We start from the raw sequence: 16567 nt of genomic DNA, 5'->3' as shown, positions 1-16567 counted from the left end.
TAAACAAACAATAAATATAAGAAGAGTAAGAAAATAAATATAGCCTACACTTTAGGACTCGGGGTAAAGGGATCAATAACAATTGAAAATTTATAATTTACAGTTTGATGATTTAAAGTCTCACACACAACCAGTCGAAAGGGGAGGGAGACCTGCTGCTTCCAAATAGAGCACATTGCATTCATAATGTTGTAAATCCAAGCCCATTATCTATTCATGATTTGAATCCTGGGTTGTGTGAAATCCCAGAAATAAACCCTATTTGCCTGGGGCGCCAAACAGGCTAGGACCGCCACTGCCGCCCCCTCCCTACTGCACCGGATCCCGTCAAGAGCACCATTTAATGACATTTACTGTACATTACTGTGTTTGCTTTCCAACAGGACATGTGCCCGAAGCCAATTTACTGTATCGCAACAGCTCATTGCTCGCTCAGTCCATTTCATGTGCACTCCGCAATCTCCTCTGCATTATAAAAGTGCTTATTTATGGTTTGATAAGCACAATTATTCAGCCGGGCCAATGTGTGCTTCGAATTTTAAACAAACTGCACAAGAAATCGAAGTTTATTCATCACGACGATTTGACATCCATACAGCAGCCTGTAATATCCCGCTGAAGAGCGAGTGGGGCTGCCGCACTCTTATCTTCAATGGAAAGTGTTTTTTGTTTTTTCTCACAGTAGTTCAATCTGTCTGTCACTCTGGTGTTACTGGGGCACACACACACACACACACACACACACACACACGACAGAAAATCGTCTCCGTAGTTACTGATGAGATTGCTGCTACTTTGGTTGAGCATACAGTCCACACCACATGGGTCAAGTATTGTCCTTTATTTAAAGAGCTTTGATAAGGGCTGAATCATCTATGAAACGCAACAGCGCAGCAGGACATGAAATATCGACCGGAGATCAATGCCCTCGTGTACAGTAACCACCCTCCATTTGAAATGTCAAACATTACTGACTATAAGAAACTTCTGCTATTATTATTCTTGTTGCTTCCCTCAAGAGGAACATCAGCAGCAGATTTTAAATCACACTGTACAAGGAAACGAGCTCCTTGCTGCTGAGCATGGACCCCCCACCAGCTGTGAGGTCCACCAGGTTACTTGTAATTAGTCTCACTGAGACCAGCCTGAGAATAGATGAACTAATAAGAGAGAACAGGGGCCTTAGTCATGGAGCTGGCAGACTCTGTAGGCTTTGAATCTGGAGACCAATTTTATGTGTGAAACTAAAGAGAAAGTGTATTGCGAAGAAATTACAGTGAAGTAAGCTTTCTTTTTTTTTAAAAAAAAAACCTTGGAAAGAGTTAGAAAAGAAACTAACTCTGTTTTATCTGCTATATTTTTATATAAAGGCTGGAAAAGACTTGACTCTGTGCAAAGGTCATTTTTATACTTCAGGCAATCTTGAACAGGACCTAAATGTTCTAGTCTTTAAGCTATAAACAGCTTCTGCAGGTGGTCTTATATATTGTCTGCTGGGAGTGCGCTACTCCAGGGTGCACTGTTCCCCCAGCTGAATGGTCTGTGAACGCACATTAACTCTTCAATATCATCCATTCTTGGAAAAAAAATAATAATAAAGGGATTTAAAATAGCAGAAACAAAACCAAACCCATGGCTAATATGTGATCTGACTGTGAAGCAGAAACAAAAAGGTTTTGTCTCTGGTGATCTGGATCAGATTTTAAAGTGTCTTCGGCTCCTGGCTCCATCTCATATTTGCTTTTCAGGCGTGAGAATTGCAATGAAATTTCCAACCTGACTCTTGTGTCTTTGCCAAAATATGAAAATGTTCCTTTAATAAAGCCTTTCCTCCTGGTGTCCTTGCAATAAACCATGCAATATTAACTGGCCTTGACACAGGCAAATGACATACTGCCAATATGAATGTAGCTACACACGCCTGTGCTTTCCCTGCTACAACTTCCAGAAATGCTCTTTTAAGAAAAAAAAAACTGCTTGCTGTGATGTAACTATCACAAGCCAGTGCAAGTCAAAAGGAAAGTTGCTGTGCGTCATCAAGCATCCTCAGCAATCATGTCTTACGTAGGACTGTTTGGCTGACATGGGTCCACTGAACTGCTTCCGCCTTGTGCAGCTCCTCTGTCAGTGTTTAATAAAGTGACTTTAATAGCTTGGTGCTCTGTGTCAGCTTGAAGGAGACCCATTGAATACCCCGAGGAAGCTGTAGCCAGGCAACTAAAAGAGGCTGTGGTCTTTTCCTCAAAGAAAATGGAAGGCCGGACGCAGAGGCCAAGACCCTATCTATCTATCTTTTCATGCACGCAACAGAAAATCGTGAGTACAACCTGGCCGACACCAATCAGGGAGTTGCTATTCCAAGCTGTCAAGTCTGCTTGCATTATGCAAGAAGCAACTGTGTGTGTGTTATTTTGAATAGTACAGAAGACACATAGGCAAATGAAGGCAAGAAATATCTTGCAGTCTACAAAGAAAAAAAAATAATTTCCAGATGTATTTTAATACCGGAGACACGCAGAATTGTATTCTGGAGGTGGTCATGTATTCTCGCTGTCATGGTGTGACCATTAGGGCAATTCAGCAGAATGATAAGGGAACAAGAAAATATTGACCTAGCCGATCTATGTGTTTGACCTGTAAATGAACAACCTACATGTCTAACGGATGTCGGTATTTGCATAACACCAGGACTGGGATTCGAAAATCAGCAGCTGGTCTTCCTTTGACCTTTTCATCTGCCAAAGTCTAAAGATTAGTTCTTTCTCAGCCGGGATCAGAGGTGCCATTGACTTTGTCTCATGAGATTGCAGCAAAGAGTACAAGCTGAAAAATCATTCTGTAGCACATCTATATTGTAATTCTTCACAAATCCTTTGGCACAGGCAGCACAAACCCCTCAGGTTTCCACTGTAATATTGATCCTCTTGCTATGAATATTGACACAAGGTAAAGCAAGATGAATTATACATCATTCTCACTGTTGAAAGGAAAGCAAGAATATGACTGAGGAGAATTGAAATGCTCAAAACAACAGCTTGAGCAAATCTCTGGCCAACTAGTTCATGTTGTTCCTGTGATCTGGAGAGATTTTTTCTTTTTTTCCCTTTAAAAAAAAAAAAAAAGAAAAAAAAGAAGAAAAAAAAAAAAGAGAATCTCTCTAAATTAAAATGCACAGAGCCAAGATCCCAGTCTTCCTGGAACAGCTCGACTGACAAGGAGAGACTGGCCCTGTGGACTCATTAAGTATTTGTCTCCAGCTGAGCTTCATTTCGTAGTGCAGTAATGTGCTTGTAGACTGGGTTACAATTGGTAACAATGTAATAAAAAAAAAAAAAAAGGGGGGGGGGGGGGGGCTAATTTAGGTTCCACTCGTTGTCAAGTGCCACTGGAGTTTGCAACTACCTCTGGCATCTTGGGTCCTTTATTGCAAGGGCGGGGGGAATGAACACTTCTGCTTCACTCGGCTGGTGTTCTGAAAGGAAACAGACTAGAGGAGTGAAATATGGGAAAGGAGAGGGGATTGGAAGTCAGCAAAGGGCAGCACAGGCCAGCAGAAGCATGCAGTCAATTATGCTGACAAGGACCTGAGAGCTCTCTTCAGGGCTAAGCTGCCTTTTGGAAAACAGCATGGCAGGTGAACAGGTTTGGGTCTTTGTAAAGTGTGAAAACATCTTACACTCGACCTCCTGAAATATAAAAGCTACAAGGCACCTGGCAGCAAAAATAAAATAAATATAAAATAAAAAAAAAAAAAAAAAAAAAAATCTCTCGCAGTTGGTCTTTGATCTCCCTTTCAGACAGGACGAAGCATGAGCGTTAGCAGGCATTCCCCGAATATGAATATTCAGCACTAATTCCCATTGATCTCTCATACACTTTCCTCCCCTTCCCGTGCTGTTTAACATCTATTGCACCAAACACAACACTGATTTATTCAACACTACGAGCGCATCTAAAATGTGTTGTGATCTCAGACTTCCCCCTTCTAAATAATGCACACTGAGGCAGCACACAGAATTTGACCTCAGAAAGAAACAAAGAGTTTGAAATATTTAATATTTAGAAGTTGAAGGGTTTGGAGGGTCCCCCCATGTACACTATATAACACAAAAAAATATATCAAACCAGCGCTAAATGACCAGCCTTCTGGTCAAAGGGTAGCATTTACTTTCCTGGGTAACTTGACCTGCAAGATGACAGCTTCAAACCAGCATGTAAAGCAAGGCAGAAACAAAGAAAAGAGTTAAAAAAAAAAAAAAGTCAGTACAAGAGCTAAATATGAAGCAAATATTACAACACATTTCCTAGAGATACTTTCTATAGTGCTATGCTACACAGTGCTTTTTATTGCACACCACACGCTAAAACTGTGCTTTATCTTATATACAACGGAAGGAGCCCGCTCTTGTCCTTTACTGCCACTTCTATTTTGTTTTATTGCGATTGAGAAATGGTGGCTGTGTCGCACATTTTATGACCCCCCTACACATCTGTATTATATACACACACACACACACACACACACACACACACACACACACGGGAGCATGGACGTGTCAAACAGCATGAAATGCATTCATCTTTTGCCAAGGTTCTCTGCAAAAGACCATTAAAGCGACAACGGTGGCGGGTTTAGGTAATAAGAAATGCATTAAAATGATGCCGGTAAGTCCTCCGCCTAGAGCTACATCTAATGCACAAATGTTCCCTCCTTTGGTTGTATTCTAAGCTACTCTGTTGATAATCATTTACATGTTGCAGTTCACAACCCCTCGATGTTTTCGTCATCACTATTAACACCAGATAAAAAAAAAAAAAAATAAAATAAAAATAAAAATAAAAACATTTGCTGCTCCACGACCCACCTGCTTTTTTGTCCTTCCAGCACTCTCTTGGGGTGCTAATATGCATTTAAACATGATTTCCAAGCAGATCATTGCAGAGAGAAAACATGGTGTAACAGAGTAAAAAGGCATCTCCTCTTTTTTATATGCGACAGCACGTGGGGGAAAAGACTATACATACTGTAAATATCCTGTAAACCTGTCCAACCTTTGCACCATCACTGCGTTCTCTTTCCTCTTACATGTGGACTCATACTGATTGGAGGACAACCTGCCATCCTGCTTAGGGCTCTTCAGCCTGCTCCTTCTGGACTGCCGTCCTGAAGAGTCTACCTTTTGCAAATGTCAAACCAAGAAAGAAAGAAAATCTCTGGAGAGTGACACAATAAAGGCTGAAGAGCACCAGCTGCTTTCTTTGTCTTTCAGTTAAAAAAAAAGAAAAAAAAAGAAAAAAAGTATGGATTTACGTATTGTTGCTGACAGAGCCGTTGCTCAAAATCGACCCCTTGGTGACCTCTGTGCTGACGGTGGAGAGCGGCACGCTCTCGTACCTCTCCACCACGGCCCAGCAGCGGCAGCGCAGCAGCGTGGACTTGAGCTGTTTCTGGAAATTGCTGTTGAGGAAACCGTAGATGATCGGGTTGACGCAGGTGGAGATCATGGCAGTGAGGTGGCACAGCGAGAAGATGATGTCATGGCTGCAAGACGGGATGAGCTCGTGGTGCCAGTCAAACACCGTGTTGAAGACGTTGAGCGGGAGCCAGGAGAGGGCGAAAGCCACGACTATGGCGACTAACATGGCATTTATCCTCGTGGAGCCCTTGTTCTTTTTCTGAGCGGTGTTCCTGCTGCGGTCCACCATGTCCTTCCTCCTCCTCAGGCGAAGGTAGACATGCAGGTAGCAGACCATGATGAGGATAAGCGGGAGGAAGTACTGAAAGACGAGCAGGGAGGTGAAGTAAGCTCGCCGTTCCTTAACTGACGGCCACTGCTCCATGCAAATAAAGTTGTCATTTATTGGGAGTGGAGTGCTGAAGTTCTGAAAAGGCAAAATGAGTACGTTGTAGGAAAGCAAAGGCACTGAGATTATGCAGGCCACAATCCAGGTGATAGCCACAGCCAGGTAGGAGTGGGCTACCATGGGTTTCCATCCTGTCGGGTGGACGATAAGCTGGTAGCGCTCCATGGCGATCAGAACGAGGGAGAAGATGGAGACAGTGACTGATATACACTGGATGAAAGGTGTGAGCTTGCAGAGGGTCTCTCCTAAGATCCAGTGGTCCATCAGTGTGTAGATAATAGTGACCGGCAGGCATATAATGCACGTGAGAATGTCTGAGCAGGACAGATTGACAATGAAGATGTTGGTCACATTGTGCATCTCTTTGTGCCGTGTGATGACAAACACCAGGCAGGAGTTTCCAATGAGCCCCACTGCCATGACTGTACTGTAAGCAATGATGAGTAACGTGGTGCCACTCACCGACAGCAAGCAGTCCTCGGTCGAATTCCACGAGGCTTGGTTATGATAGGTGCTGTGCTGCAGCTCCATGGCAATAGTTTTCCCAGGCTCGCTTCGAACACAGAGGACCAATCGAACCAGATTGTTTTGCAGCACCTGCTGTAATTATTTTATGAATGATATAAGAGTTTTCCCTAATCCTTAAGCTCAGCCAGTCTTTAAAGCAGTCTTCCTTTGTGGCCTGGAAAAAAGAAAACAGGAAAAGAAATGTGCAACCTTTAACAAAATTTTCCATCATTGGAGTTTTTTTTATTTTCACAGTAATGGAATTTTAAGAAATGAAGACTTCGGTTTATTGCTCAAATTTAAATGTAGCAACCACAAACACACCAGCATGACAGGAAATTGACCTTCGCTCGCTAAAAAGCTCATTTTACCCATTAGAACTGATTGCCATGCTGCAGGATAGGATTTTAAAATGTGCAGCGCATCAGGATGCCATTCCACAAGTGTCTTTTTAAAAGAGTGTGTTCAGTACTGGAGATTCAACTTCGCACGCAGCAGACAAAAACAGAAACTGATGAAGGGGATAATTAATCTCGCTATGCAGATATCACGAGCAGAACACAGACCCCCACTTTTTTTAAAATTATAAATCTTTGCAAGCAGGCAATGAGAATAAATGATGCACTGATGGAATATCATAAGAGAAAAAGCACAGATCTAGGTTTTTGCGGCGTCGCTGTAATGGCATGCTGGTTCAAATTTCCATCACAATAACAGTGATAATGACTGCTCCTTCAGAAACAATCACCCCGCCTCCAATCACTCTTATCAAGTGATGGGAATTTATTCTGTCCGTAACAGCTTTCATCGTCACTGGACATTCACAGAAGCCTCACAGTCCTTACAGTTCCCGAGAAACGGCTGCACTGGAAAACAGCAGAAATACAATTCCACTCCACCAAGGCCAAGGACTTCTGAGTAGTGTGTGTATCCGCATGTGTATAATTATCGTAAGTGCGTATGCACAGCAGTAAAAAGAGCCCTGATTAACTGAGATGTTTGCCCACAGCTCAGTTCCCTAGAAAATAATTTTGCAAACATGCTGACAGGATTAAATCACCAAAGGATGGAAAGTATTTATCATTTTAATTGAGCACTCCTTAACAATGATAAATGTTGACAGGTAGGACATTAATTGCTCGTGGCTGTCTCGATAATGAGCCCTGATGTCCTATTAGAATGTTTCGCTTCGTCTGCGGTACACAGATAGAACCAGAATAACTCAGGTATATACTTGAACTTGGAGGCTAAAATGACTTGAATTCATTTGTGGTACACAATCTTTTTCTGGGTGCCAAACTTAGTCTGACTCTGTTTCAACGCATATGGCGGACATGTAGCCAAGACCCATCCTTCAGAGCCTTGATGCAGAATATTTATGACAGAATTTGGACTTGTGAAGCGATGCAGTGCTTCCCATTGTGCGGTGTCTGCAGGCGGAGGAGTAGAAGCAAAAGTAACGAGAAATTTTGCTAAAAGCTGACATTAGATTTCATCCTTAATGTGTAAATTATACCGATTATTTCCAGATTACACACAAGTAGGAAACCTGCTGGGTGGGGAAACAATAAAAATAGTCTTAATGGGAGGAATGTGTGAAGTCACTGCAGGGGAAAAAAAAAACCACACAGAAGGAGAAATTATATCTCGTGGGGATTTATCTCGAAATAGAGATGAATGCAAAATGTAGATTCCCCCCACCCTGTGTTGTTATCCCTGCTCTGTCACCAAACCAAACAACTTTGCCAAGACACAAAGTCAGCACATGAATTATTACAGAGGCTGAAACGCATAAATCAATGAAAAGTATGATAGTATGATTGTGTGCGCGCGCCCTACCCTCGGTCTTTGTAGCTCTGTCCTGGATCCACTGTCTCTCTGCAGCTGTGCGTCTGCTCGCACTTGGGCGGACTTTCTCAGCTCCGGACAGGTGAAGGAGACCTCTGTTGGTAGATGCCAACTGCTTTTCTGTCCGGGGGGGGGAGACTCGTCAATCATTTCCACATCACAAACCGGTAAATGTCCAATATAAAGCTCCACTTAGACTTTAAGCATGTCATTTTGGAGATCAGTCTGACCAGGGGGGCAAATATTTCGAGGGAAGGAAGGAAATCCCACTGGACTGGGGAGACCGACAAGCGACGGGAATCAACAATCCCAGCGCGAGCGATCAGGTTATTAAAAACTCTACGCGCAAGAACGCACGAGCCTACAGAGAGCCATCACCTAGAAAAAGGTCATTAGAGCTTTCTTTTAGCATATGATGAAAAATAAATAACCGTCCTGGGAATTTTAATTACTCACTCCCATCGCCACCTGCAAGAGTTAGAAGCCAGAGGAAATGGCACACTAATTAGCCACCGTTTCTTACCGAGTCTTATTTCTTCCAGGACTTCTTCGCGCCGCTGTGCATCAAGTGAGACAAAGCTGAGAGTTTGTGGTCGAGGAGGAGGTAGGTGGTGTCCTGCCAGGACCACTGGTAGGAGCTGAGATGTCTCTTAAAGCGACCTCATGCCTCACACTTGCAGGCAGAGATGCGACTGGGAACATCTTACATAATAAGTTCTCCGTGGTTGGCACGCGCGCACGCAGGCGCGCGCACTCACGCGCTCTCGCACACGCACGGGGGCCAATGGGGAAATTCAGCTGTTTGATATATGGTTTGGTTCAGCCAGACCGACGCTGGCCGTACCCACCTGAAGCCTGGAGACATGTATTAGTGACATCAGATGATCCGTTTTTGTTTCTTGGAAAAGGGGCACGCGGAGGTTTCTCGTAACGACGTCAGCTTTCATGTCTCCCAGATGAGGAATTGCCGTAATATCACAGTAAATTTATATTCACGTGTTATTTTTTTTTTTTAGCGCATTTTAAAAAACCAGACAGTGCTTGCTGTATAACAATAAAGTATAGAATGAAATCCAGTACTATGCAAAAGTCTTGAGCCGGTCGTCCCTTTTTTTGTGTTTGGCTTCCAGGGAGCCTGAGTTTCTGCTAATTCTTTAAAGTGGTCTTGATCAGTGGTTCTCCAGGCTTTCTGAGACTATTTCAGAGTTTTTCTTTGGACACTGGCTGTTTTTCAGTCTTGTGAATTCAGGCCTTGTTCCTGACCTTTTCCCCCTTTTTTGTTCACTTAACCCTGACTTACAAGCATTCAAGCATGAAAAAAGGTGATTAACTTAAGGGATGAACCAGTGTTTTGTCCACACATAACAAGAAATTCAGCAAAGGTGTAGTTTTAAAAATTGTACCTAATGGAGAGCAGTCTGTCACAAAACATGTAATTTGTTCCCATTTCTTTAGTTGAATAAAAATATATATCAGTGATAACACATGTCTGTGAAGGTTCTCAGTCATCCAGATCATCGTAGTCAAAGGAGCTTGCAAAGAAAAGCTTCTCGGATGAGAGGTGAAACGTCTTCAAGTAACTTAAAGAAGTCCAGACGCTTTTCTTTGCAAGCTCCTTTGACAGTGATAACACAGTTTGACAGGTATAAAAGAGTATTTTTACACCAACAAAGCAATACACAAATAACAACTAGGCAAAAAAGTTGGCATATCTCACCATGTGCTTAAAAACTTTGAGGGGTAGCTTGACAACTGGAGGACAGGAGAAGAAGTGGCAGGTGTAAAACACACAGAAAACAGCAGACAAACAGTATGTGAAAGTCACCTCCTTATGAAGAAAGTGTCTATAGCATCTGTAAAACACGGTGGACACATCACGGACACATCTAAAAACTGCAAGACCCTTGAGGCCTGGAGTTGGGGACCCCTGCTCTAAACGCTTCTAATGCAGTAAAAACATACATGGATAGTGTCATGGATTAGTCTTTCCAAGAGTCTGAACCATATTATTATTGAAGGAGTGTTGGATCATCTCAACAGTGAACATAACAAAAAGCAGGAACATCCAAAGAAGAGCTTTGAATGTCCTTCAAGAAGCCTGAAGAATTATGTCTGAAGAGTCCTTAAAGACATGACAAGAAAGCGTAGCTAAGAGAGTTCAGGCTGTGTTGAAGAATAATAGTGATCATAGCAAGTACTGACTTTCAAGCTTGTTAGAATTGTATAAACTCTGTTTTTGTCCTATATGCTATGTTGCAAACGTTTCAATGAATCACTGCACAGCACCTATTTCCCATTATAAATAAATGAGGGGTGGTTGAAGAGTTTTGTACGGTACTGTATATCATAATTGTGCTTTTGTTTCCGTATATGGAACTGAGAAATTCAGGCACAAATTTCACTCATTATAGTTCTGCAGAATGAATTTTGGATTGATGTGAATGTCAGCGTCTAATGTGCCTACAACTTTCTGTGTGTTATGTCCCCAAAGCCAGTGAGACGCATCTTAAAATCATCTGCTGCCAGAGTTTGATAATGAATACTGATAGACACTGCCTGCATTAAGACATAAGCTGACTTCCCCATTAGTTATAAAGATCACCAGCCTTTGTGATTGTCTGTGAGATGTCTCAGATCTGCATATCTGCTAACCACCCAGGGGCAATGTTCTCTGAATCTGCCATATGCACCTATCACAGGCTTTTCTTCACCCAAACCGACTGAAGCATCATCACGAATAAGCTCGCAGCTCTGATCCCTCTGCAGCTAACACCTAGAACTATTTTAAACCCTTTTTTTTTTTGCACCTCCCTTGCTTGTGCAACAGATTCTTAACTGCATCTTCACACTGTCCCCACACATTCCTGTATGAAGAGGAGCCTGTTTGAAACAACAGTAATAGCTGTTTGTCTGAGAAGCAGAACTGTGTAATGACTTGCCACCAGAGCTCTGTGGGTGTTTACTCGACATAGAGACACGAGTTTCAAGTCACTCAAGACGACAAATCTATGCACATATTTTTCAGAGGAGAGCAGGACTGCTGAAATGAAAAAAAGAAATGCTCCAGGACTGCAATATTGCCATATTATTTGGCCGCGGTCGCCCTTTCTCTGTGCAATCAGCGCTGCTGTCAGTCACATTTTGAGTTTTCTTTGAACTGGAGCTGTTTTGATGGAAGGAGAAGAAGAAAACACTTCTTGGAGCAAATCTCTAATGTCTAGACAGTTGTGCACTGTTATGACTTGAAATTGTGTTTCCTGACCGCATGTGTCACCATGTTGGTTTGATTGAAAAGCGACAGCTTGATTCGGTAAAAGGAAGTGTGGCCGGTGAAGTCGGAGCAGTCTAAAAAGACTTCGAGTGGATAAGGGAACATTGCTTCTCCAGCCAAAAATGGTGTCGCAGTTCACAGTGCACACAACCAGAAAGCAGGGGGAGGTTTGTTTCACATGACATGATAAGGTAGAACAAGAAACAGACAACATGTTCTAAACATTTTGGAAACATCATCTTGCTGTCACTTAAAAGATTTAAGCACTCTTTGATCACTTACTGCAGTTGGTACACAATATCTGCTATTTAGTCCCCCTGTGCTTGTACACAACACTTGATTCAAATAGGGCCCTATTTGGACAGAAAGCTTATATTACATAAGGTATGTGTACAAGTGTGTGTAGTTTTTAACACTAGCAAGCTAAAACAAGGAAGGAAGGGTGGTGCTGTGAAATGTCACACTTTGCTCAGTTGCATTTGTATGTAGGTATGTAAGGAAAGAAAGAAAGAAAGTCATACTGCTGTGCAAGGCAGTCTGATAAATGAAACTAGTCACATCGACAGATTACTTAGACATGCACTTTATTACCATTAGAAAAATCCCACATAAATCAGAAACTTAATAACTTAACAAAATAATTTAAGATATTAGACTACAGCTTAGGTTCAAATTAGAGTTTAATTGAGCTTTAAATGGTGCTCAGGCCCATTGTCGAATTGCCAGCTCACTGTGTTGGAGGGGTTTGTGTGTTCCAGTGATCCCAGGGGGTGTGTTGTTTGGGGCTTTTGTGCTTGCCCCTGATAGGGTCTCCAAGGCAAACTGGTGATTGTGCCTTAGCCCATGGGACCCAGCTGGATGCAGCCTGAAGAAAAGACATAGACCACCCTCCTGTAGGCCCACCACCTTCAGGAGGTGCTGTAGGAATTGGGTACAATGTGTGTTTTGCAGCAGCCAAGGGCGGAGACCTGGCAATTCTATTAATGCTGACCAGGGGGACATGAAACGTAACCTCTCTGGCGGGGAAGGAACCTGAGCTCGTGTCTGAGGCTGAGATATAGTCGGGTTCACCTCAACACATGACTTGGGCTCTGGAACCAGTCTCCTCCTTTAGACTTGCCCATGATGAGGTTGGAGGCAGGGGTGGGTATTCGTGTCCCCTCAGCTTGCCAGTGGATGAAAGACCTATAGGGGCACGATTAGGAGGAACAGCCTGTCTGATCTGAACCGAGTCAAGTTCTGTGCAAATCACAGTTTGTCTATATGGAAAACAATGTTCGAATATTAGGATGTTTATAAGTGCACGAGGCACCAGGACGCCCTAGGTCACAGATTGATGATTGAGTCTGTAATTGTATCATCAGATCTGCGACTATATGTTCACGACAATCAGGTGAAGAGGAGCTGATGAACACCTGGTGGGGAGTTGGTTCAGGTAGTGTTAGGTTTATATTGTTGATTGTCATTTATGCTTAGAAATATATATTCATATATGCTTAGAGTTTTATAATCGATTGCATATTGAAAGAATGTCTCATCCTAGGTCTGTAACAACCCTGTGTAGCGTGAAGAGGGGAGTACGTTCACGCCTCTTCAGAGTGTTCTGGCATAGATCACCCACCTCCTAGGGTCATGAGAGAGGTTGTATCTTCTCTTGCTGATATATGGTATAGCAAACACACCTATATCTGTTTGAGTGAAAAAGCCTTATGTTTAAGTGAACTGCTGGACTCTGGCACCAGCAGGTGTGGGGAGTCTTCACAGAGTCACATCTTGACCCCACACACACACGCATGCCTATACGTACACACAGACAAGGTACTCTTTGTTCACATGTATGCCTATGTAAGACGTCACTTGTTAATGAACTTATGCATATTCATGTAACCTCAATAAAGAGCAGTGCTACGAGGGAGCAGACAAGAGCGACTGGGGTTTGAGCGGAAGGAACAGCGCTCGTCACAGTTCTCTCCCTCGTGCACGAGTAACACAAAGAGCTCTGGTGACTTGCGTCTTGCTTTTGCTGTCATAGTAGAATTGTCTTGGCGTTCCAGCAATAGGGGTTTGTGCTAGACAGACCCATCAGGTAGTGTGGGAGAATGCTAGTCTGATGTTCTGCCACACCTAAACGTATAGTGAGGGTTTGCTGGGAATGCCTGGCAGCCTGTGAAATCTTTAACTTTCTGACTGGGAGAACTTGGACAGTATTCCAAAAGAGACTAGGGACACAGATGAAGAACGGATTGTAAGGTGGCTGGTACCTCTCGTGGTGGTAATCTCCAAACTAGATGCAAGACATCAGAGCTGAAGGGAGCTATTAAGCTAAAGGAGTCCTATCAGGCTTGGCTAGCCTGTGGGACCTTGGAGGGAGCTAACAGATAAAGGCCAACCGGAACGTCGCACAGGCACCTATAACTGAAACAAAAACTCAGGTGTGGGAGGAGTTCAGTGAGTGAACTCCTCCCACACCTGTGGAGGCGTGTGGACTATATTTTGTTTAAACAAAATATAGAGAAGAGTGAGAACTAAATAAAGTTTCATGTAAATTTTAAGATCTGATGCTAAGGATGACATCCGATATTTCTCGGCGATAGCTTATCACTAACAGTGTGCTTATGAATATGTGATGATTTATGAGGGTGACTGGACCACTCTGGGCCAAGTTGTTGTTCCAGGTCCTTATCGCTTTGATATTTTGCATCTGGCAGATTCTTGGCGGGACACATGGGAGTCAAAGTCTTTGAACAGACTGCTGATGCATTTCTTCTGGCCCGGAGTAAAATCAATCGCAGCTTGAGCACGCTGTGTGCACAAACATACTTCTAGACACCCTTTTATAAGTGTGACACTGTAATCCGCTTAATTGAGAGGTTTCCTTAAATCAGCCTGCACGTGTTCAGAACAGAATAGAGGTCTACAAACCTCCATTTACATGTTTGTGCAACTCCTGGCACTGCCAAGCTATTTCAAGCATCTCTCTTTACTGCTGTGTGTCTCCTTTTTCTTTTATTCAGCTTTATTAACCTTATTCTTATTAACCTTGTTGGCGTAGTAAGCGGTCTCGTAGTGCTGATACTGTCTAATCTGTAAGACTAAAAGGAATTATGATTGTTTGTTCCACAAATGACGCTCAAGGTGCTAGAGACACACCGTGTATTGATAGTGACACCGTCGTAAATTTGAACACTTCATGTTTACCTTTCACACACGTTTCAGTCAGGTTAGATCAAGGTCTTTCTTTTAGGGAATTAGTTTATGGCCCTGTTTACAGCTCACCTATGATGTAAGCATGAAATTATCAGGACAGAACGGATCAGTCACTCATGTTACAGCAATATTGTTCCATGCCAGTATTTTATATTGCAGCACATATTAGTTAGTATAAATACATCCATATGTCAGGCAGTGATAAGGAACCTTATGCATACATGTATGTGCTGATTTTGTAAAGTGTGATCTATGCACTAACTAAAAGCTGTCCTGCTACCCATGCTGTCATTCAGAGATGGGGAAATTGAACTTTTTGAGAAAGTGGGATGCTGACTATTTTTTAATTACAGTCTTTTTATATGCATCTAAATTTAATTTTTGTGTTTTGACATTATGAGAAATGAAATACTTGATCCACTTTCATATATAATAGTGTCATAAGTGAAGATAACCACAAGCAAACTGGGCTTTTAAAAGCTAATTTATGGGGCAAAAATATCCAGAGATGTAATCGGCTTTTATGAAAGGAGTAAGGATATGCTTCAGCCTTCAAACAGATGGCCTCACACTTGATATGATGCAGAATTTCTAGCTGAATCAGTGACTGCAAGCTGCCCAGTCCCCGAGGGCAGTAAGCAAACCTCAAACTATAACATTTCCACCACCATGATTCACAGTTGGTATGAGGCTCCTCTTCGGCTGAATACGGAGAGGTCCCAAAGAAATCGGCAGATGATTGAAACCTTTCTGCATCTGCCACATGCAGATTGAGAAAGTACTTTGGCAGAAAATGTTTTCTTTCTTCAAAAGGGAGAGACTTCTTTCAAAGTATTTAGACATCTTGACAGACTCATGCATAGCTTCTGCCATTTTTAAGGTGTTAAGAGAGCTCTGTATTTTGGTAGGAAAGCAGCAGATGCTTCACTAAGAATGGGAACACCACATCTTAGATGTCAGAGATTTGGATAAGTCAGCTCCCACCTGTCACTCTCCAAAGGAGGGTCTTATCACTGGCAAATAATCTGGAACACTTATTTTGTTTTGTATGGGTGTATTTAGTTTTTACACACGACTTTGCTTTTGTTTTCAATTTTTGTTTTTGGCAAATTCTAAATGATAAAAGCTGCCAAACAATACAGCAAATCTCACATATAATCATGTGCTGGCCTAAAACAAGGATGTCAAACTTATATCATGGTGACCTTAAGTGGGTCGTACCCATCAAACTACATGATGAACCTTTTGTGAAAAATTACAGGAAAAGTGGTTAGTTTGTTGCTCAGACTGTCCTGTAATTATGAAATGTAAAGTTTTTTATAGTTCCCAGAAAATGTTCCTTTTATTTTAAACTGTGGACTTTTCAAATAAAAGGAAAACAGGGACTTTCCTGTCATTTAATTGTTGATCTGTTAGTTAATTACTATGAACAGTTGTGATGGCATCAGCCACACAGGGGTAAATTAGTCCATTTTTCACTTTATTAGTTTGCTTTGCAGTTTTCTTCATTAATCATTTGGTTAAACCTAACACTGGTATTATGAGGCGCGCACATAGTAACATTGTGTGGTTTTTCTAAAATGTTTTGTTATATTAATTATGTTTCTCTTTCTTTGAGTTACCTGGGTTTGGGCGGTGGCTGTTTCCTGTCTGGGCAAAAGGCGTGGCTGAGGACTCTGGGGACAAAATGCCTGCTCAGCAGGACCAACCATGGGCTTACCAGGAGCAGGTGTGTTTTAGGTTTAGTTAGGTTATTCTGTGCTTAGTTAATATTAGTGTGTGTTTTGTTTTTCCCCCTTATTGTGTTCAAATGGTTTGGCCAAATCATTATAAAAGTTACCCTCATGTGTCTTTGTAATTAGGTCAGTT

General features: G+C 42.3%; 1 protein-coding gene across 1 annotated transcript; it reads right to left on the bottom strand.

Annotated features, from left to right (window-relative positions):
- Positions 1–4076: 4076 nt before the first annotated feature.
- On the bottom strand, positions 4077–8888 carry npy8br (neuropeptide Y receptor Y8b). Its single transcript, XM_085474780.1, has 3 exons — positions 8744–8888; positions 8212–8340; positions 4077–6547 (listed from the first exon to the last, which is right to left on the bottom strand). Exon 3 carries the CDS (start codon positions 6394–6396, stop codon positions 5308–5310), a length of 1089 nt encoding a protein of 362 aa, XP_085330906.1. The 5' UTR covers positions 6397–6547; positions 8212–8340; positions 8744–8888; the 3' UTR covers positions 4077–5307.
- Positions 8889–16567: the final 7679 nt, after the last annotated feature.

The sequence above is a fragment of the Copadichromis virginalis genome, linkage group LG12 (genome assembly GCF_057382275.1).
Source record: "Copadichromis virginalis isolate Kocher_CV1m ecotype Utaka linkage group LG12, C_Virginalis_male_GT1.1, whole genome shotgun sequence".
NCBI lineage: Eukaryota > Metazoa > Chordata > Actinopteri > Cichliformes > Cichlidae > Copadichromis > Copadichromis virginalis.
Note: the sequence above shows the minus strand (reverse complement) of the source record. Positions and strands in the feature narration are given on the sequence as shown.

Bases quoted from the DNA above. Each gene is read 5' to 3' on its own strand.
- npy8br (XM_085474780.1), bottom strand. From the start codon at position 6,396: ATGGAGCTGCAGCACAGCACCTATCATAACCAAGCCTCGTGGAATTCG.